The sequence below is a fragment of the Lontra canadensis genome, unplaced genomic scaffold (genome assembly GCF_010015895.1).
Source record: "Lontra canadensis isolate GAN:19392208 unplaced genomic scaffold, GSC_riverotter_1.0 scaffold2, whole genome shotgun sequence".
NCBI classification, from domain to species: Eukaryota; Metazoa; Chordata; class Mammalia; order Carnivora; family Mustelidae; genus Lontra; species Lontra canadensis.
Genome location: NW_022630996.1, coordinates 67,706,215 through 67,729,745, shown reverse-complemented (window position 1 = coordinate 67,729,745; position 23,531 = coordinate 67,706,215). Strand labels below are relative to the sequence as shown.

Genomic DNA, 23,531 nt, shown 5'->3' with positions numbered 1-23,531 from the left:
TGCAGAGCTCATACATGGAAAGAAAATACATAGGTTAGTATCTGCCAAATAATTAAATTCTTCTGTTGATAAAAAAATACGTATTGATTGGGGCGCCTCGGTGGCTCAGTGGGTTCAAGCCTCTGCCTTCGGCTCAGGTCATGGTCCCGGGGTCCTGGGATCGAGCCCCACATCGGGCTCTCTGCTCTGCGGGGAGCCTGCTTCCTCCTCTCTCTCTCTCTCTCTCTGCCTGCCTCTCTGCCTACTTGTGATCTCTGTCTGTGAAATAAAAAAATAAATAATCTTTTACAAAAATATGTATTGATCTAAAAATAGAGTAAAGTCTACTCTTCTGAAGGACTAGAGGGAGCAGTATCAGGAAATCCTGTTGGCTCTATATTCGCAATACAACTAGAATTCAACCACTACTCATTACTTTTACTGCTATCCCAATAGCCCAGGAGAACTCCTACCTAGTTTCTCAACTTTCAGTTGTGCCAACTTCAGTCTACCCTCAACACATCATGCAAATAATCATTCCCAAGCTCGAGTCATATCATGCTACTCTTATGCTCAAAAAGCCTACAACAGCTCCCATTTTTCTCAGAGTAAAAGCCAAAATTCTTACATTGGGTTTTTGGCCCCTACATGATGTCTCTGTCACCTCTCGGATCACATTTCTTTTTTAAAAAAGATTTTATTTATTCATTTGAGGCAGAGAGATACAGAGAGAGACCACGAGCAGGGGGAGTGGCTGAGGAAGAGGGAGAAGCAGACTCCCCACTAAGCCGGAGCCCGATTATGGGACCCGATCCCAGGACCCTGAGATCATGACCTAAGCCAAAGGCAGCTGCTTAACCATCTGAGCCACCAAGGCATCCTCTCACCAGATATCTTACTCCTATTCCTGTTTGCTTTGCTTCAAGCCACACTGGCCTCTCTGCTGTTGTTCTCTGAACACACCAAACACGTTCTCACAGCAGGATCTTTATATTGTCAGATACCTCTGCCAGGAATGCTGTCCCCTCAGACACCCACACACCACCCTCCTCTCATGTCTTTTCCGGTCTTTCCTCAAATACTGCTTTCCCAATAAGACCTATCTTAACCGCCCTATTTAAAACTGCATATTACTTCCTCCTTGCCCTCCCCAATTCCCTAGCCTTTTTAACATTTTCCATAGCATTCATTACCTTCTAATTGCTGTAGCTTACTTATTTTGCACAAGTATTCTTTATGTCTGTCCTCCCAACAATAATACAAACTCCACGAGGATAGAGATTTTTAAAATCGAAATGCTTTTATTTAGCTTAATTGAATTATTTAATTTAGGTAGGTGATAAATTTTGCTCATAAAACTTGATCCCAAATTATTTAGAACACTTGTTAAAATCAGACAGACATCTGCCACTAAATCTGTTCAAAAGAAGGTGCCATAGGCAATATAGCAGGATGATTGGAACTAGCATATGACTTGCCATTTGCCCTAAATAACTGGAAGGAGCTTGACTTCCTTGGAATGAATAAGCTTTGATCTGATTTTTTTTTTAATAAAAATTAGTCTCAACATGTACTTTCCTAATCTCACAGTCTTAACTTACTATTAACTTTCTGTATTTCTCTTCTGAATTGTTTTCTTGTGTTTCCAATACAAGGCTGTGAACTTCATTTCTGAGAACTCCCTTGAGTTCTGGGGATTACTGCATCTTTTGCAGGGACAGCTCCTTTGTGCACTCATCAAATGTTCAGCCAGCGCAGTACATAAATAGCCTTCATAAAAATGCCATCTATTTATAGATTCACAGTCAATCCCAGCCTATATTGCCAGCTGATGAAAACCACATTTTCCCCCCCCCTTGGTAGAAATAATACCATCCATCTGTTTTCTAATTCTCTTTGGCAAACTAAATTTTCTATGAATGAATACCATGGTGGTTAGAAGGAAGAGAGCAGTATCACTGTAGGAAGAAGTTAACAGACTAAAATGATTCTTTAAACATCAGGTAGGCATACTTTCAGTTGGCTAATCAGGCCCCTTGAAGCTTGAGGACACACTGCACAACCTGATAAATGTGTCCCTCTGGGTGATTACTTGATGACACAGGTCAATCAGTCCTGGGTGGCCTGGCATGAACTCAGAGACCATAACCGCCTCAGAAACTATTTGAGGCTAAAGGCGAAAATGATTCACGATTCCTCCACTGAAAGAGGAAACAAAGACAACACACCACTGACTGGTCATTTCTGCCCCTACATTTCTGCCCCTACTAAGGCCTATGAAGTGCACTTAACGAGGGCCTCGGAGAGCCAGTCAGCCTCAGAGAACCAGCAAGCAAATGAAGGGCTGAGGCTTGCCCCCTTGCCTCTGAACAAACACTGATTTTGGAAGAATGAGGCTGCCCACAGTCCCCCTCCCCACCTCACTGCCCGGGAGGGAGAAACGCGAACCTTCGAGGTGCTGAGAGAGGGGTGGGGGGAGGGGATAACCCTGGCGGAAGGGGAATTAACAGGGGAGGAGGATTTTTGTTGCTGTTGCTGCTGTCTCTCTCTTGCCTCACGGGTCCTGTTCAAGAAGCGCGACCATCCAACAGCCGGTGTCTGATGCTCTAGGGCAAGCAAACTCGGATGAGGTTTATGAAAGTTATCTGTAAAGATTTTGAGTTATATAATGCAGGGAATGTTACCCAGCACTGATATTCATCGAGTCACCCCGCACAAAGTGGGGAAGCGGCACTTTTAAAGGCGGCCTCTTCCTAAGCCTGCTCCAAAAGGAGCCTCCGTGGCACTCCTTGAGGAAAGTCAGGACCTTAGACAAGACCCTTGCAGAGAAGCCCCCGACACAAAAGCATCCACAGATTGCTCCACTTTCCGAAGCCGAATGGGGCCCTGCTGATGCGCGTGTAAGGAAAGCGGCGGCCGCCAGGGAGGTACCTGCTGGGGCCCAGTTCAAAGTCGCCCTCCGCTCTCCCGGGGCGTGGGACGGTTCCGTTCCTTCCCGCCTCAAGATCCATCTCGACCTGGGGAGAAACCAACAGCCTCAGCTCCCGGCGCCCCCGGCACAGCTCGAGGGTACAACCAGCTTCCCCACAGCCCGCCACCGAGGCGTGCGAGCCGGACACACGGTCGCGCGCCGGAGGGGCGCCGCGCGGAGGCCCCGCTGTCCTGGTCTCGCGCGCGGCGGCCCCGGGGTTTCCCGCCGCGGCCCGGAGCGCCGGGCCTGACTCACCTCGGACCTCGCGCTCTCTGTCCGAGCCGCCCGGCGCGCGGGGCGCTACGGCCGCGGGGCTTGGACTTTGCTCGCGGGAGCTTCGCCCCCGCCCCCTAGGCGCGCCGCGCCCCAGCGACGCCTCCTGCTGTCTCCCGGGCCCCAGCGTCGGCCTCCGGGGCAGCCACCCCCCGGGCTCTCTCCGCGGGCGCCCTCGCCGCCCCCCCCCCCGACCCCACGGCGAACCGCCAGCCTGGTGTTCCCGGTGCTCGGTGCTGGGAGAGCCTCAACGGGCAGGCAACCCGAGCCCCCAGAAGTGACTGTCACTCTCTCTCGGGGCTCAGTTTTCTTTTTACACCCGTGCGGGGTGGGGTGCTGTTTCCGGACCCTCGACAATCATAGGGGAGCCGAGGAGGGCGCCCCAGACCTGCCTTCTACTTAACGCGTCCGCTGGTCTGGTGCTGGGGGCCCTGAGCCCCACCATCTCCGGGACGACCCAGAATCAACAGACCCTGGGAGAAGAGAAACGCTGTTGGTGCCCTCTGAGTCCTTAGAGACACAGAACTTTTTAGGGCTGGAAAGGCTGGTAGAGATCACCTAATTAAAACCCGCTTTTTTTCTTTTCCTTTTTTTTTTTTTTTTTTTTACAAGAATAAATGGACGCAGGCGAGGCCGAGTCTTGCCTGAGGCTGCATCAGCGGGTGGAGAATCCAGTCTCCAGTGCCCTCCCCTGCCTCCCTACTCTGATCTCACACTTCTCCCTATATTACATGGTTTCTGGCCCTCGCGCCTGCTTGAGTCCCCTGTATGGCCTTCCCGTCCCTTCTGATTAACTTCTGGACACGTCTCTGAAAAGAAAGCAAAACATTATGAAGGCTTTGAAGCCAGTGGGATTCAAACTAGAGCTTCACACCTTGTAAGCTATGTGACCGTGGACACTTTGCTCACTTCTCTGGGCCTCAGTCTCCTCATAAACACCATGAGGATAACAACTCCCGTTCCAGGTTACTGCAAGGAATAAATGAATCAGGAAGGTAAATACCTAGTATTATGCTTAAAACACAGTATATACTCTACAAATATGCCCTTCCTTCCTCCTGATCAGGTAGCAACATTACCTTCCTTCCATGGTGCCTTATTAGTACGAAAGTCATCCCATGACTTTGTTGGGTTCCCAGAGAACCTTAAAGCAGAGCAAGGTATCACAGGAACTCATGTTTTGGGGTAGACCCCGCTATGAACTTCCCCTCTGCCATTTACTAGCTGTCTGGCCTTGGGCAGTTTATTTAATCTGGGCAGTTTATTTCATCAATTCAGTGGCTGAATCCATAAGATAGGAGTGTTATTAGGATTAGATACAAAAGTGCCCAGTACATAGGAAGCACCCAATAAACAAGTAATATGGCTAAAAGATCAGAAGAGGCTGATGAGGAAGAAGGAGGAGGCAGCCACTCTGATGCTCACTCTTATACCGGTCACTCCTCTCCATCCTGCTCTGCCTGTTAATCTGGAGCTTGGCCGCCTGTGCCTGGAGGAACATTCTAGGGGTTGACTGAAACTATGACATATTCTCGAATTAGGTGACAGAAATGAATTTACTTTAGTACTTTTTCCTCACAATAGCTATTCTTCTTCATCTAGTCTACCATCACCATGAGGATTCTTTTTTGGATCTATCAGAAGTCCCGCTCTTCAGGAGTCCTAACAGGTAGTCATATCCCTCTTTTAAGGCCAGGATTTCGTCCCCAGAGGGACGAAAGCCATTGGAATTCTTTAGTTTGAATGAAGGTTGGATGGTAGCTGGAGGACATTATAAAAGTCGGTAGACTATAGGGATGATAGCCTCTTTGGTTTCTACGCAAGAAATCTTGGGGGAATAAAAGGGCAGGTACAGGAAGTGGTTAGCAATCTGTTGAACTAAAACCAAAAAATAAGCAAACAAAGGCTCCCAGTTCCGAGATGTGCTTGCCTGTCTGAGTCAACTCACAAAGTGGTCCCTGAAAAAGTGCTTATCATGGTTTTTCTGTGTTTCAGAACGGAAGTGAGAATCTAGGACAAGAGGGTGTTCGTGGAGAGAGGAGCCATGCCAACATGACTGTGTTTCTGTGTTTGCCTATGTTAAGGCCAATTCCAAGGACTCCTTTAATATTTATCTGATAACAATGAAACAACCCTACTTGCACATCCATGCAGTTAGTCACTCATTCAAAGCCCAGATTTAAGCCACTGTGGTAAGCTGGATTTCTTGATGATATTCAGGCTATAAGAAATCTTAATTTTCTCTTTGGGGTAGGATTTTGAAATACTTCTCCTTTGTTCTCACTTTTAGAGAGTTGTCTTACCACCACTCTGTTATCTTACCTTTTCCATTTGTTCCATTCATTTTGTCTTTCTTCTTTGATCTTAATTTTTACCTTCTTTTGGATTTATTGAATATTTTTATTATTTTGGCTTCCTTACTCTTAGCTTATTAAGTATGTATTCTCTTATCTCTTCAATAGTTAACCCCTTTCTGAAGATTATGACAGGTATCTTCAACTATTGTTACCTTCTTCTCTTTTACAACAATGCAAATATCTTAGGACTCTCAAACCTCATTCATCTACCTCTGACTTGAACACCATCGTTGTCATATACTTTGATTTTCTCTATTTACGGCTCTTAATGAGAATGTTACTGCTTTATAGAGTCAATGTTCACTTATATTTACCTTTGTTTTTGTCCTTTTCTTGCTCTTTATTTCTGCCTACATCTCAAAGTCACTATCTTGGGTCATTTTCCTTCTACCTGAAGAACACTCTTGTATTTCCTTTAATCAGTGGTGAATTTTCTCACTTCTTTTTTTCCTGAAAATGTATTTTGCCTTTATGTTGAAAAATGATTTGGGATTCACCTTACTGGATATCAAGACCTTTGCAATGAAACCACAGCAATTGAGGCAATGTGTTTTGGGCAGGTCTAAACAAAATTAAAGTGGAACAGAATTGAGATCTTATAACTGACAGCCAGAACTCTAATCCAGACAGTGTTCTTAGCCACCGTTTTAACAAGGGCAGGGAAGTGGGAGTGGTGAAGATGTGTCAAATGTACCAGACGGTTAAACACATGCATCCTCCAATCCATTGATCGCACCACCTTTTTACTGTTCCTGACTTTCTTGATGTACTCTCTTTCTTCATAACCCATCTTGTAAACATCTGCAACTCCCTTGTCCTCTCTTTGTATCTCTCTCACTCGGTAAAACCACGACTCTGACTAATTTGAATGATCCAACTACTGCAAGGCTACACTGTACTGAAGAACACGGCCAAAGAAAAAGCACAAAACCATCTGTATGGTCCCACCATGAAACAAAGTCCATGCCCCTACTTGCCACCAGGTCTGATGGTTGTAGTTTTATACTATAGATCCCATCCTCCGATGAATGATTTTCCTCCTGTTGCATCAACTTTCCCATCCTAGCTGGATTCTTCTTGTTGGTACATAGAATGCTGTTATTTTTTCCATCTTAAAAAACAAACAAAAAACTCTCTTGACCCTATTTCTCCTGCCAATTACCATCCCATTTCTCTCTTTCTCTCTGCAACTAGATTTCTTTTTTTAAAATATACATTCAATTAATTAACATATAGTGTATTATTTGTTTCAGAGGCAGAGGTCACTGATTCATCAGTCTTATATAATACCCAGTGCTCATTACATCACGTGCCCTCCCTAATGTCCAGCACCCAATTACCCCATTCCTCCACTCCTTCCTCCAGCAACCCTCAGTTTGTTTCCTATGATTAAGAGTCTCTTATGGTTTATCTCCCTCTCTGTGCAGCTAGACATCTTAAAATTATTATTTCTATCACTGTCTTCATTTCCTGCCCCTGTTTTCCCTTAAACCCACTCTTCTAAGAAGTTTGACTCTTTTGCACCACTAAAATTCCTCTTTTAAGGAACACTGATAAACTCTATATTGCTAAACCCAAAGGTCAATTCTTTGTCTTTATCTTATTTCACAAATTTAAGCAATTGACAAGTTCATCATTCTCTTTTCCATAACACGTTTTCTTCACTTGGATTCCAGGACACCACATATTTCTTGGGTTTTGTAATGCTTTACTGGTCACTCTTTCTCAGTCTACTTTGTCTTCCTCTTTTTTTTTTTTTCTTTTTAAGATTCTATTTATTTATTTGAGAGAGCGAAAGAGAGCACGCGAGCAAGCCAGAGGGAGAGGGAAGAGAGTCTGGGGCAAACTCCCCACTGAGTGCAGAGCACGAGGTGGGGGCGGGGGTGGGGGGAGGCTTGATCTCACAACCCTGAGATCATGACTTGAGCTGAAACCAAGAGCTGGCCGCTCAACCGACTGAGCCACCCAGGCGCCGCTGTCTTCCTCTTCTTTCAACTTTTATACTACCACTGGAGAGCTCCAAGACTCCCTCCTTGGACTTCTCTGTCTATTCTCACTCCCTCTGTAATTTCAGCCAGTCTCACGGCTTTAAATACCACCTGTATCCAACAATTTCTAAATTATTATTTCTAGCCTAGAGGTCTAGCCTAGACCTCCTTTCTGGATTCCTGACTCATATATATGACTATATCTTTGACATCTCTATTGGGATGCCTACTGTGCCCAACCTTGACTCAGATCTTTTCTCCAAGCTGTCCCCTCCAACAGCCTCCTTCTCAGTTGGCAGCTCCAGTCTCCCAGCTGCTCAGCAAAAAACCTTGGAGTCATTTTGCATGTTCATCTGTCTTCCACAATCCATACTCAGTGGGTCAGGAAATCCTATGGGCTCTACCTTCAAAATATTTCCATAATCTCACCACTTCTCTTTCTCCAGTTATACCACCATGGTACAGACACTATCATCTCTCACCTGAATTACTACAATGGTTTCTTTCTTGGTTTCTTTCTTGGTTTCTTTCTTTCTTTCTTTCTTTCTTTCTTTCTTTCTTGGTTTCTTTCTTGGTTTCTTTCTTTCTTTCTTTCTTTCTTTCTTTCTTTCTTTCTTTCACGATTTTATTCATTTGAGACAGAGAGAGACAAAGAGGGAGAGGATGCGCACAAGTGGGGGGAAGGGCAGAGGGAGAGGAAAAAGCAGACTCCCCACTCAGCAGGGAGCTTCATGCAGGGCTCTATCTCAGGTCCCCAAGATCATGACCAGAGCCAAAGACAGCTGCTTAACTGACTGTACTGCCCAGGAGCCACTATACAATAGCTCCTTAACAATCTCTCTGCTACTGTTGCCTCCTTTTCTGTGTTTGTCCGTTCTCAAAGCAACAGCTCCAGTGATTCTTTTGAAATAAGTCAGATCATGTTGCTCTTCTTCTCCCAATTCCCCAGTGGCCTCCAATGCACTCAGAGCCAGGCCTGCGAAGGCTCAACTTCTCTGTGGTCTCTCTGACCTCGATTTCTGTTCCTCTCCCCACCACCCTCCACCCCAGCCACACTGGCTTCTTCCATGTTCCTCAAACAAGAGAGGCAGAGTTCCACCAACTGAGGAACTAGGTATTTCCTCTGCCCCAATTTTCTTCCCCCAAATATTCACATAACTAAAACCCTCACCTTCTCCAAGTCTCTTCCCAATCACCACCTTTTCAGTGAGACCAACCGTGGATGTCCCCTTTAAAAACTGCATTCCATATCTTTGGGACTCTCAGTTCCCCTCACTCTATTTTGATTCAGAGATTCAAATCAACATTTATCACGTCTAGTATACTATGCAACTCACAGATTTATTAACCTTGTTATTTATTGTCACCTCAGTAGTATGTAAGACACATGCCCCTAAAGATGATTCCCTTAGCTAGCCAACATTTGCTGCCCACACTTAAAACGTGCCAGACTCTGTGCTGCGGTTTGAGGATATAAAGAAAACAGGGCATGGCTCCTGCCCTTCCATGGACTGAGAATAAACCAGTGCATAAATCATGCAGAAATATATAGTGCCTTATAGAGAACAGAGCCTATCACACACATATATTATCTCGTTCGATTATCAAAACAAGAATCATGTTTAAGGTCAACAAGGGAGAAGCTATTCTTGATTTAAACGTTAGAAATTAGGATTGCTGAAGAGTAGGTGAATTTCCACGTGGCTCAGACACAGTGACATTAGGACTCCAACCCTGGCCATGTGACTCCAGCTGCCCTGTTCAGTATCCCTGGGGAAGACGACTGTCAGTCAGAGGCTATGCCTACCAATAGTTCTAGTCTCCACAGCACTAGAAGGCTCATTAAATGTGTATTAGGGGCGCCTGGGTGGCTTAGTGTGTTAAAGCCTCTGCCTTCGGCTCAGGTCATGATCCTGGGGTCCTGGGATTGAGCCCCGCGTCGGGCCCTCTGCTTGGCAGGGGCCCTGCTTCCTCCTCTCTCTCTCCCTGTCTCTCTGCCTACTTGTGATCTCTGTCTGTCAAATAAATAAAAATCTTTTTAAAAAATGTGTATTGAATATATCAATATTTTAAGCTATAGCATAAAAAAATAAAAAAAGAGTTTCCTCTAAGAGACAAAAGGAAGAACAAATGCCATCTACTAACATGTTAAAATATATATGTAATATGATAATATGTAATATTTATATAATACAATAATATAATATTTTTATATTTAAATACAAATTAATGTACAGAGGTTTTCTCTGAAGAGACTATGATGGACTCAGCTCCTTCTCCAGTTGACCTTGAGCTTGACCATAATAGGATTTTTGGTCTTTCCCTCACTATACTGTATTTGTGGTGAACAACCCTGACTTTTCATCTCTGAAGATGGTTAGATACTATCTTCAACTACTGTATTTGCACGTGGTCACACTTAACAGCACTTTTCCCAAACTGTCTACCACCAGGACTTTTCAACCTCTGCTAACTTTTCCATCTTCTCAGAGTTCATAGACTGATTGCCCCTGCCTTTACTTTCTCCAAACTATGCTACATCTAGCACTTTTCTCCAAAATTCTTTTTTCAAAACCTTTTCATTGCTTGAAAAACAAAACAAAAATCCCTCTCCATTTCTGACCTAGCTTTCTCCTTAAAAATTTTTGCTTTTGTTCTCAGTCTTCTTTTGTTCATTGTAAAATTCCCCTAACTTATTTGGCTCACATTGGAAGGTATTCGTAGGATGAAGAAGATGGGATTGGTTCCAGTTCAACTCTTTCTTTCCCAGTGAATTCTTCTTTACACCCTCTCAAACCAGGGAGGACTTACAGAAGTACCATGATGGGCCTTCAAGAAGCAGTTGGGAAGAGTTTGCTATGAATCACAGTGTCATATCATTTCTGTCAGCACAGAGTAATGGCACATATTGAGAGTTCCAAGGTCACATTGCCTAATGGAATTCTTGTGCTCTGTGAGGGTTAAGGGAATGATTAGGTGGACAGGAATGGCTGCAGGGTGTCAAGGTTAGAGATGAAATGAATAAGCATGAAAGAGGGCTACTTTGCTTTAGGTCATTTATGTTGACTTACTCCTAAGGTTATTACAAAACTGTACCTTTTCAAAAGATTGCACTTTACTTTGCTACAGATTCAGATATTTGCTAATATTGAAGTGTCCATAATAATATAATGAAAAGGAACAGTAACATCAAGTTTGCATTTGATATTAGTTTTCACTTACTCACTACACTCTTTCCTGGCCTTAAAATGGTGGAATCCTAAGGCTTCTTCAACCACTGAAAGTGTATTGTAAAATGTTCAGAAATCCTATCGAAGCAAAATGAACTTGCCGTCATGTGTAAATCAATTTTGGAACTCTACTAATAATATCAGATGGAATCTAAATTGTATTCACTCACTCCTTTGCTCTGGTTTTTAAAAACTTTTTATTTTGAGATACTTAGAGGCCATATGCAATTGTAAGAATAACATAGAGAGATCTCCTCTACCACCCCAGTAGTAATACATTGTATTTTGGTGTCAAAATTCATAAGAAATATTGGTATATAGTTTTCCTTCCTCCCTCCTTCCTTCCTTCCCTTCCTTCCATCTGTCTGTTTTTGGTTTTAGTATCAAGGCAATACTAGCTCCATAACATGAATTGGGAAGCATTCCCTCCACTTCTATTTTCTGGAAGAAATTGTGGGTTACATTTTTTAAACTCCCATTTTGTGTGGTTCTGAGTATCATACAGCACAAATGAATAACTTACCACAGTCTACTGTTGCTGCATTTTATTTGCCCGAGTGAAATGTAGAAATGTCATTTCCATTACAGTCATTTACTCTTTCCTATTGATAACCTGATGGTCTTATATATTTCCTCTACTTACATTTAAAACAATACCAGGTTGTGTGATAATTTTTAGTACATTTCTTTCTTAAACCAGCAAAAACATTTAGAAAACACAACAGGAGACAGACAGGTTATTATATTAGCAATATTTTTGCTTACCACATTCTTTCTTCCCAATATTTCAAGCTCCCTTTTATCATTTATCTTCTGTTTAGAGGACTTCTTTTAGCTCTTCTTTTAGGGTAGTTGGGCTAGGTGAGCTATTTCCTTAGTTTTCCTTCAATTAAAATGTCTTTATTTTCCTTCATTCCTAAAGGATAATTTCACTGAATATGGGATTCTGGGTTGAGGGTGCTTTTCGTTCAGCATTTGAAAAATAGTTTCTTATGAGAGATCCAGTATGATTCAGATTATTTTTCCCTAAAATGATGTGTCATTTTTCCCTTGCTGTTCACAATGTTTTTCTTTATATTTAGTTTTTTTTGTCTTTCTTTTTAAAGCAGCTTAAGTTCACAGCAAAATGGAATAGAAGGTATAATAATTTACCATGTTCAGTTTGAGATCTTCCCAGTTTATGGTCTGTTGAGTGTGACTCAACTGAAACATTGACATTGGAGGTATGATATTATGAAATTCTAGATTTTACTTAAGCCTTCTGCTTTCCTTGATTTTTAGACATTGTTTCAGCAGAAACATTGGACATTGGAGGTATGATATTATGAAATTCTAGATTTTACTTAAGCCTTCTGCTTTCCTTGATTTTTAGACATTGTTTCAGCAGAAAGGGGGTATCAATCCTTCCTCATTCCTGTAAGTGGGGAGAGAAGTCCAGGCTCTCTGCTTGGGCTCCATTCACACATGAGGTGGGAGGGGGGGTTCCTTGTGATGGCTGGGCACTGGTGGAGTCCTGGCTTCCTACTAGGCCTCCTCTGCTAACTTCCTGGCTGGGGGGAGAAGAAGTGCATTGTTAAGAGTTCTCCAGATGGTCTCCGTTGGCACCATGGAGGGTGAGTGGGGACGTACGGATGAGGGTGGGAGTGAGGAGGATGGTGAGGTGGCCTTGGGACCAGTTTGCGGTGGTAAAATTCCTAACCCTTCCTGGACCCCTTCTGACACCACCCAGGAGGGAAAGGGAAGAGAGTGCTTCACTTCTATCAGGTGAGGATGAAAAGTTAGCTTCCTATTTAGTCTTCCCTGACATGGCTGGAGGCAGACAGTCAGGTCGGGGTGCCTTCTTATAGCCTAGCAAGTATGGAAGCTGAGGCTTGCAACTTCGCTTTTTTAGGTGTGTCTCTGAGTGATATCACAGGTTTTTTCCTATGCTGTTTGGCTAGAGTACAGTAGCTACTGTCTAAACATTTTCTGTCTTACTAGGTTGCCCCTTTCCTGGTCCTTTGGCCGAGGAGAACAGGCTTTTGCTGGGGCTCCTTTTTGTCTGTGCACACTGGCATTTCACATTCTTCTGCTCCAAGCCGGGGACATATGGGGCAAGAATGAAACAAAGCAAAAAAAAAAAAAAAAAAAAAGGAAAGTGGGAAATTTACTACCATATCATTCTTTGATCTCAAATGTCCTTATCTGGTTTGCCTTTTTCAGAGTCTTCTTATGTTTGTTTTACATACAAAGTTCAGTGTTCCTAGTTGGACTCAGCAGGAGGAATAGGAAAAAATACATCTTATCCATCTTCCTTGAACATGCTGCCTGATTTTCTAAATCTGTTTTCTTTAATAAAATGCACAGGCAAAGAAAGAAAATCCTAAAATCAAATTAGCCAGTATTTGTAATTGTTCATCGATAGAGGAAGGGATGTGAAGTATTCACTAAAAAGATTTCTCGAACTTATCTGCTCATGTCCTCTTTGCACCCTCATAGTAACATCCAGTCCACTATGTCACTTACAAAAATCTGCATATTTTTCTACATAAGACCTGAGAGTAGGTGGACACTATCTCAGTCTGGCCTCAAGCGTATGCCACAATAAAATAGGGAGTCAAATGCCAATAATTATGGATGCTGACATAGCGGAATAATGAGGCAATGTTAAGGAAACCAGGGTATGAGCTCTTCATTCATACAGCCTTATGCTATGTTTTGCGTTATGTTAGACTGCATTCATTATACTTATTTTTATATTTTTTCCTTCCTGTGAGCTTCCTAGACTGTGTGCTTCTCCAGGAAAGGAGATAATCCAAAAATAGTAGCTGGTACGTTGCAAGTACCTGATAAATCCTACTCCTTCTTGTCCACCCCTTTTCCACCCTTTGCTAGTTCAGGATCAAGGCAGAAAGCTCAGAGGAAAACTGCATCTGCAGTTAATCTACGCTTAAAGTCTTGAAGAAGACCTCTGGATCAATAGCCAGGTACCATCAATCAGTACCTCAAACTAGATCATGCAGGAAGTGCTGGCCACCTCCCAGCTCACACCTATTTAGAAGATCCTGACACAGTAGATACCATGGGTTTAAAAGGAAGGAGCTGTCAAGGTGCCTGGGTGGCTCAGTCGGTTAAGGGTCTGCCTTTGGCTCTGGTCATTATCCCAGGGTCCTGAGATCAATCCCTGAGTCTTGGGATCAAGTCTTAGGGTCCAGCCAGCCCCTCACCTCCTCCTTGGGTAAGACCCATAGGGCTCCCCCCCATGTCCCCACCCCTTCCCCCTCACTCTCTTTCTCAAATAAATAAATAAAATCTTTGGGGAAAAAGAAGGGGGGGAAGGGTTGCAGAACCCTGTCTTTCACTTCTTTCTTTTAGAGCTTTGACCAATTTTGTCAATATGTGTTCATTTATTCAATACATATTTATGGAGGGAGAGAGGGAGAGAGTTAGAAGTATCCCCCTAGAGCCAAGTTTTCCAAACTGTGAACTGAGGATTGCCAGCAAGTACTAAGTAGGTAACAAAGGTCCCCTAGATAACAAGTTTCCATTGGTCAAATGAGTTTGAGAAATGCTGCTTACCACACCCCCCTCTCAGAGGATCACAAGGCACAGGGAAGACAGAGAATTTCAGTAGTAAACAAATCATTCAGCTTTGTTTAGCTGTGTTTCCTCCCCCACCGCCTCCCCTAATACCCAATGAAAACATAATATCCATGCTCTCTTTAGCCATATATGTAAAGCTACTTCTAAGAAAAGTATTCTCAGAGTTCCAAGAGTGGGGACGCCATACAAGAACAGCTGGGGGTGAAGAGCGGAGCTCTGGAAAAAGGAAGGTGTGATCTTCATTTAGCTGAGCTGAGACACAGGTAAGGATGCAGTAGGGTTCAGGAGAGGTTTTATACACTGTGAGGTTTTACACACTAAAAATGAAGGAGGAATTTAGACTTACAGAGGTTATCGAGATGGATTTTAGAAAGCAATCGTTATACTGGTCAAGAATGGTAGGTCCTTTTTGCAATAATACAAACTGTCCTTTATTGGTCCAAGTCTCAGCAGGAGAAGGACGGTATGCTCAAATTAGGACATTCAAGGAGGATTTAATGAAGGAACTAGTAACAAAGATATGGGCAGAACATAGGGTGTAGGGATATATCATAACAGATAGGGGAGACATTGGGGGCACAAAAATGGGGAAACCAGTGCTTTCCCTAGGTTGGCATGATAGGGAAAATAGCAGTTGCCAGAACCCACAATAAGTGTGGAAAACTGCTTTGAGAAAACTGCTTTGAGAAAGGCAGTTGGCCCCTCCGGCTGCTCTCAGGCTCCCCTTCAGCTAAACCCACAGAAGTGGATCTCCCAGGGCAGAGAGCAGTGTGGAGAGAAGGTGGAGAGTAAACAGGGAAGAGCAAAGGGAAGATATTTGGCACATGTCTTAAGGTGGAAGTCTCTGGAAACTGGATAAAGATATTTGAACTCTGCCATTTCCTGACTATCATGGTTCATGCAACACTTCTAAAGTGGTCATCGACTGTGTCAAGACATGGCATTAAGCCCAGCAAAGACATAAAGACAAGAAGATAGAGACCCAGCCCTCAGGTATGCAAAAATAACCAAAAACAGAGTGAAGAAGCAGCAAGTGATTAAAATACAGAGTGAAATCTAAAATAAAGAGATGTACAAAATATATGGGAGTTTTGGTGCAGAGGATTTGCATAGCTCACTTATGACGTTGGCCTTGATATGCAATGCTAATAGATAAAATTGTTGTCTAAAGTAACTCTTCTGGTGGAAATGCAAATTTTGAGACTTTAAAAGGTATCTGAAATTTAATTTCATCTGTTAATAGCCAATAATAACCCATAACAGAAATTTTAGCTATTCAAAAACTTGTTTTCAGAATTAAAGTATATGAAAAAGACTTTCATGTATGCTAAGTGCTGTGAAACAGCGCATCATCCAACATTCTTAACCATCCTTTTAAGTATTTGTTCTCATAGAAGAAACCCTCAAGTAGTTTCTCCCTTTAACCTGATAATTTCTCTCCAGGTTTTGTCTGTATGTTCCAGACTTGGAATATGTCAGATCCCAAAGACTTTTATACCATTTTTTAGTTTATGGAAATAGATTATTATAGCCATGCACTTTTACAAATGACTCAGACAGTCTGAGCCCTAACTTGGCTGGAGCTGGCACTTTCCCAAAGTGATGTAGAAAATCCACTGATAAATCCCAGGTGAGTCATCTATTTAAACTCTAAAGGGTGGGAGTTGTGGGGTCAATGCCCACACTGATAGACATGTTTTGCCTAAGAGAATTGAAGAAGGACAATGAACTTTTTTGGAAATGAAAGAATTTGTCACTTTCCAATTCTGATTGAATAGGGAAGCCTCAGCTGAAAACTGGTTTGATTATAGAAATAAAATATTAGAGTCCTGACCTTGATAATAGTGTTTTAGCTTTCCCTTTTGACTAAAAAGAGTCCTTTTGACTCTTTTGACTCCTTTTGACTCCTTTTCTTACCGTGCCCTTTTCCCTCCTCCTCGGATGGAATAGTGTGATTTCCTGCCTAAGATGCTAGGAGTTGTGCCTCCTCGATGCTGGGGAATGAAATGCTACGGACAGAGCTGCTCTCTTGCACATTGGCCATGTGCTTGGGAGATGTGGGATACGTTTTTTGTGTTTTTAAAAAAAATTTAAAAAGATTTTACTGATTTATTTAACAGAGATCACAAGTAGGCAGAGAGGCAGGTAGAGAGAGAGAAAGGGAAGCAGGCTCCCTGCTGAGCACAGAACCCAATGTGGGGCTCAATTCCAGGACCCTGGGATCCTGACCCAAGCTGAAGGCAGAGGCATTAACCCACTGAGCCACCCAGGTGCCCCTGGGGTAGGTTTTTAAAGTGGGTTCTTTTCCTCCCTCACTTATGGAAGTTGTAAGGTATATATTTTCACCTTTATAATGGAAGTCAAAAGGTTAAGACGTGGTTCATTTTATTATAGCTCACTGCACCTGTGTCAGAATGTGGACCCTCTAAAATAAGGCGTATCTTAATACTCTCACTATTTCAAATAGACCACAGCAAGAATACAAATCCATCTATCCCAGCACAGCAGGCCTTTTGGGCCTAGTTCCTACCTTACTTCCCAGACTCATCCCACCAAAGGGATGGTGGGATGAGTCACTTGCTCCTCCCAACACACAACACAGGAAATTGACCACCCAAACTCACTTCTTATCCCAGCCTTCTGGGCTGTTCTCCACTGTTCTCTGTGTCCACACTCTCTCCCTACTGTCCACCTGACAGGTACCTACTGGATTCTCCAGGAAGTTTTCTAACACTCAAACCACTCCCAGAGAAGCGATCGCTCTCTACTTGATTTTCCAAGAAGTCTTGCCTCGTGGCACTAATACAGATGACTAACATAATTTCTTGTCTCCTACACTGTGTACGCCCAGCATCCAGTCCAGAAGGTACTTGAGGTAATTGTCAAAGGAAGAAATAAAAAACATAACTTCCTTGTCACACAAGAGAACTGGTAGCCTTGAAGGGCAAGAAAAATATGAAGTGAAGGCAGCCAACATTATTTTTCTGTTTACTGAGAAATTTCTAGATATTAGGTATTGTCCTAAATCCCTTATTGTAATAGTTTATTACCAAATAATCCAACAAGGAGCTGTTGAAATACCTTAATTGCCAATGAGGAAATAAAGCCTTAGAGAAAAGGAAGTAACTTGCCTAAGAACCATACAAACTGACAGCTGAAAGAGAAGCCCAGGTTTTTCTGACTGGAGAGACTAGGAGCTTCTCCATACACTAGACGACGATCAATAAGAGAGAAAACATTTCTGTGTAGCTGCCCAGTGGAGAAGCGAAAATATTAGTTTTCAGCTCCAAGGTCACTTTTCCTTATGACCCAAACTGGCTCTTTTGAAAGAGTCCAGGTAAAAATATTTCATCATGTACCTTTGCCTTTTGCACATATCTGGAAACATTCCTGCTTTTCTCTTTGCTATTCTGATTTCTTCAGGCTCCAAGGGCAGAGGTCTTTAACCTTGGTGTTAGCCATTCCAATTGGAACAAAGGACTACAAGTGCAGAAGGTGTTCCCTGAAAATCTTTTGTTTAATCTTTTTAAAGAGCAACACTTTTTTTTTTTTTTTTTGCATTTAACCTATACTTTTATTGAGGACTTTCAATGGGCCAAGTATTGCTCCAGGTGTTGGTTCCCACCGGTGAATGAGGTGCCCACCAAGACATTGCAGGCTAGAGGGATGCTTTTGAAGATCGAGAGAGTTAAAGTAAGTGAAAATCCTTCATAGGCTCTGGAAGAGTTACTACTTATTAGCTATCAATTAGCTTAAAACAATGTTTTTTTGGATTTTTTTGTTTTTTGTTTTTTTAAAGTAGGCTCCACACCCAGGGTGGAGCCCGATGCAGGGCTTGAGCTCACAACCCTGAGATCAAGACCTGAGCTAAGATCAAAAGTAGGATGCTTAACTGACCCAGCCACCCAGGCGAACCAAAACAATAGTTTTCACCACCCCTTACAGTTCTCTGAATTGACTGGGCTCAGCGAGGTGGGTCCCCTCTCATGATGGTGCAGTCAGATGCTGGCTGGGTCTGCATCTGAAGACTTGACTGGGCTGGATGTCTGTCCCCACTCACATCTGGCCCTCGATGCTGGCTGTGGGCTGGAGGCTCTGCTGAGTCAAGTCTTGTGGCCTCCCCATGTGCATTAGATTTCTCCTTACAGCATGCTGCTGGGGTCTGAGGTGGGAGATGTCAACATAGCTTAGGATCTGGTCCTCAGATTCAAACACTCCCCATCTCCACTTTGTCAGGGAGGGCTCCTGGAGGAAAGCGGGCAACTGTGCTTACTCCTAGTCCTCCTGGGTGCCTCATGCCACTCTCTGTCTTGGCCAGCCAGCTCCAACCACAATGTCCTTCTTTACACACTTCAAACTCTCTTTGAGCAGGCTATTACCTCCACCTTAAATCTCTCCCTCCTTCCCTATGGCCTGTCTCCGAACTCCTACTACTTCCTGGGTAACTCCTCCTTTTTCAGATTTCAGCCCAAATTACTCTCATTTCAAGAGCCACAAATCCTTAAATTTAACTGGTTCTCCTATTTCTTCTTTCTTAACTTTGTGTTGTGAAGTAATTATAGACTCACAGGAAGTTGAAAAAACTGTAGAGGGCTGCTGACTCTTCATCCAGCTTCCCCAAATGACGGCATATAGTCACTGTAGGACGAAATCAAACCCAGGGCATTGACATTGGGACAATACTGTTACCAGACCACTCCAATATCTTGAGAACATTTTTTTTTCTTTTAAAAAATTACGGGCATAATTCCCATAAGCCTTTATTTATTTATTTATTTATTTATTTCGGTAGAGTAGGAAAGGCTAGATTATAGATTTTATGGTAATGATCGTCTCTCCTCCCTTTTTTTTTATATAAAATTCTATGGCCTTAGATAAAAATTCTCTTACTATATATTATGTTAACAGAAGACCTTCAGATGTTAATCTGTGATAAAACAAAACTAAACCAGAGGAAGATACACACTAAATCAAAAACTTGGCAAAAGAAAAGACACTCATTGAACCTCTACTAGATACCAAGGACTTTGCCAAACCCAAGAATCAAGTGATGCAAAGACACAGTCTTTTTCTCAAAGGGTTTACAAACTGGGAGCAGGCATCTGAAACAGAGATGTGAGTAAGGAAAATGAATCACAAAGGCCTCTTATCACTGAGACCTGGGAACAAGTAGCTACTTTGTATGTGAAGGAATGGACCGAAATACCTTTTGGCCTAAATTCAGAACTTGATTCTGGCAAAGCAAACAGAAGGGCTGTCATTGTTTAGAGGTGGACACAGGTGGATAATCCTACAACTAGAAGGGAACTAGGAAAGTAAGAGTGGAACTCAGGCAAAGAGTACACATTAGGACCCATCTGTGTTTAGTTAGTACCCTGAGGGCCGCACTTCTGAGCACCTTCTGGACTGATGTCACTTCTAAACCAGAAGAATAAATCGTCTTCCTTCTAAAAGAGTTCCTCATCTCCATCAATGTCACAGCATTTTTTAAGCCAATTTTTATCACACTTCTACCTTTCTCATATACACTATGGATGTTTCTCTGTTCTCACCACCCAATTCAGAGCCTCGTTACCCTCACTGTTTTGTTTTTTAAATAAAAATAATGTGTTTAGCTTCTCTGATTTGAGGCCTGCATCAGTTTCCTGAGGCTACTATAACCAATCACCACAAATCTGGTGATTTAACATTAGAGAAAACACTATGGGGAGGGTCATCAAAAAGTTAAAAATAGAAATGCCATATGGTTCAGCAATCCCACTTCTGGGTATGTATCTGAAGAAAATGAGATCAGCACTCCTGTGTTGACTGCAGAATTAGTCACAATGGTCAAGACAGAGAATCCCACGTGTCCACCAATAGATGAATGTCTGAAAAAATGTCATGTATATAAATATATATAATGGAATAGTATTCAGCTATAAAACAGAAGGTAATCTTGCCATTTGTGACAAGATGGATGAACTGGAGGACACTATGCAAAGTGGAATAAGCCGGACAGAGAAAGACAAATTTTGGGGTGGGGATTTTAGTAACATATATATTTATTTATATAAAGTCCTGTTTTTTACAACCAAGACAATTTTACTTCTTCCTTTCCAATTTTATTTCTTTTTCTTGCCTGGTTGCTCTGGCTGGGACTTCAGTAGTATGTTGAATAGGAATGGTAAAAGTTGACCCTTAACGGAATTCCTGATCTTAGAGGAGAAACTTTCAATCTTTCGCCGTTGAGTATGATGTTAGCTGTGGGCTTATCATTCATAGCCTTTATTATATTCCTCTATACTCAATTTGTAGAGAATTTTTATCAAGAAAATATGTTGTATTTTGTCAAATGTTTTTTTTCTTCATGTATTGAGGATCACGTGATTTTTATCCCTCATTCTATTAATGTGGTGCACCACATTTATTCATTTGCCTATGTTGAAACATTCTTGCATCCCAGGGATAAATCCTGCTTGATCATGGTGTGTGATTCTTATAGTGTGCTTTTGAATTCATTTTGCTAGTATTTTATTGATAAATTTTACATCTATATTTATTAGGGATATTGGTCTATAGTTTTTTCTTGTAGTGTGCCTTTTCATTTATCCACCCATTCATTCATTCATTCATTCATTCAATTTTATTTCTTAATTCCAGTATAATTAATGTTCAGTGTTATATTAGTTTCAGACGTCTTGTAATATTCTTTTTTAAAAAGATTTTATTTATTAGTCAGAAAGAGAGAGAGAGAGAGCACAAGCAGGGGGAGAGGCAGGCAGGGGGAGAAGCATATTCCCCACTGAGCAAGGATCCCGATGCGGGACTTGATCCCAAGACTCCGTGATCATGACCTAAGCTGAAGGCAGACACTTAATCAACTGAGCCACCCAGGTGTCCTCATCTTGCAGTATTCTTACCTGGCTTTGGTATCATGCCAATGCTGGCCTGATAAAATGAGGTTTAAATTGTTTCCTTCTCTTAAATTTTTTGGAACAGTTTGAGAAGGAATAGCACTAATTCTTCTTTAATATAGAGTTCACCAGGGACACCTGGGTGGCTCAGTGGGTTAAAGTCTCTGCTTTCGGCTCAGGTCATGGTAGGGTCCTGGGATCAAGCCCCGCATTGGACTCTCTGCTCAGCAGGGAGTCTGTTTCCCGCCCCCTCTGTCTGCCTCTCTGCCTACTTATGAACTCTCTCTCTCTCTGTCAAATAAATAAATAAAATCTTTTAAAAATATATAGAATTCACCAGTGAAACCATCTGGTCTTGGTATTTTCTTTGTTGGTTTTCAGTTAGTGATTCAATCTCCTTATATATTGGTCTATTCAGATTTCCTTTTTCCACAGTTCAGTCTTGGTAGGGTGTATGTTTCTAGGAATTAATCCGTTTATTCTAGGTTATCCAATCTGTTGGCATGTAATCTCTTCCTAGTAATCTCTTACAAACCTTTGCATTTCTGTGGTATCGTAGTAATGTCTCCTCTTTTGATTCTGATTTTATTGGAATCTTCTGTTTTTCTTAATTTGAATCAAGTTTTGTCAAGTTTGTTTGTCTTTTCAAAAAAAACCAACAACTCTTAGTTTCATTAATCTTTTCTATTGTTTTTCTGGTCTCTATTTCATTTCTTTATTTCCTTCCTGTTGCAAACATTGAGCTTAGCTTGTTTTCCTTTTTCTTGTTCCTTAACATATAAAATCAGTTTATTCTAGGTCTTCCTTAATGTTAATATTTATATCCATAAATTTCCGTCTTAGAACTACTTTGGCTGCATCTCATAGATTTTGGTTTGTTGTGTTTCGATTTTCATTTGTTTGCTTCTTTCAAGATATTTTTTGATTTCCACTTTTATTTCTTCTTTAATTCAATAGTTGTTGAGGAGCATGTTGTTTAATTTTTACATTATTATGAATTTTCCAACTTATTATGAATAATCCTGTTACTGATGCCAAATTTCATATTATTGTAGTTGGAAAAGATACTTGGTATGATTTCAGTCTTCTTAAATTTGCTATGACTTGTGACCTATCACATGACCTATCCTGGAGAATGTCCTGTGCGTGCTTAAGAAGAATGTATATTCAGTTGTTATTGGATGGAATGATCTCTACATATCTGTTAACCCATTTGGTTTTGAACATTTCTTTGTTGATCTTCTGTCTGCATGATTTATCCACTATTGAAAGTGGGGGCCTGAAGTCCTCTAGCATTGTCTGAAGTCTCCTGCTATTTTGTATTATTGTCTATTTCTCCCTTCAGATCTCTTAGTATTTTGCTTAATATATTAGATGCTCTGTTGTTGGATGCATATATATTTACAATTGTCTTATCTTTTTAAATCTGTTGTTGGATGCATATATATTTACAATTGTCTTATCTTTATCATTATATAAGGACCTTCTTTGCTTTTATCACCATTTGTGGGTTAGAGTCCATTTTGTCTGATATAAGGACAGGTACTCCTGCTTTCTACTTGCATGGAATATTTTTTCCATCTCTTCACTTTTAGCCAACGTGTATCTTTAAAGCTGAAATGGGTCTCTTATAGGAGCATATAGTTGGGTCTTGATTTGTTATCCATCCAAACTCTCTATTCCTTTTGATTAGAGAATTCAATCAATTTACACTGAGTAATTATTGACAGAACTTACAATGTCATCTTATGGTTTCTGGCTGTTTTGTCATTTCCTTGTTTCTTTCTCTCTTGCTGTCTTCCTGTGTGAACTGATGATTTTCCATGACTGAGACACCCAGGCACCCCTCCCTTCAGCATTTCTTATAAGGCAGTTCTAGTAGTGGTGAATTCCCTTAGTTTTTGTTTGTTTGGGAGAATCTCTCTCTTTTTCTGAAGATCTTTGTCAGACAGCGTATTCTTGGTTGGCCAGGATAACCCCTCTCCCCAGCACTTGGAACGTATCAGCCCACTCTTTCCTGGCCTACAAGGTTCCTGCTGAGAAACCCAAGGATAGCCATATAGGGGCCCCTTATAAGCTTTTATTTTTTTCTCTTGTTACTCTTTTTAATAATATGATTAGTTGTGTAATAGTTGATCTAGTTGTTTGTTATTTATTGTCTTCTTCCACTAGAATGTAAATGCCAACTCAAATTTTGTTGATTTAAATATTAATCACAGCTAAAATAAATACAGAGTACCATTTGGAATGGTGCT

The 23,531-nt window shown here is 41.7% G+C and overlaps 1 protein-coding gene across 4 annotated transcripts in view; it reads right to left on the bottom strand.

Moving 5' to 3' along the window:
* LOC116878485 (ATP-dependent translocase ABCB1) overlaps positions 1-23,531 on the bottom strand; it is a 189,677-nt gene that overhangs the window by 61,849 nt on the left and 104,297 nt on the right. For 3 of the 4 annotated variants that reach the window (XM_032876031.1, XM_032876040.1, XM_032876080.1), the window contains exons 1-2: positions 3,206-3,324; positions 2,911-2,996 (exon numbers count right to left, since the gene is read on the bottom strand). The exons of the other annotated variant lie outside the window; for it this stretch is intronic. In XM_032876031.1, coding sequence (XP_032731922.1) covers positions 2,911-2,990 — 80 coding nt within the window. In that variant the 5' untranslated portion in view covers positions 2,991-2,996; positions 3,206-3,324. Of the gene's footprint in view, positions 1-2,910; positions 2,997-3,205; positions 3,325-23,531 lie in introns of those variants that run through there. 4 annotated transcript variants of the gene reach the window in all.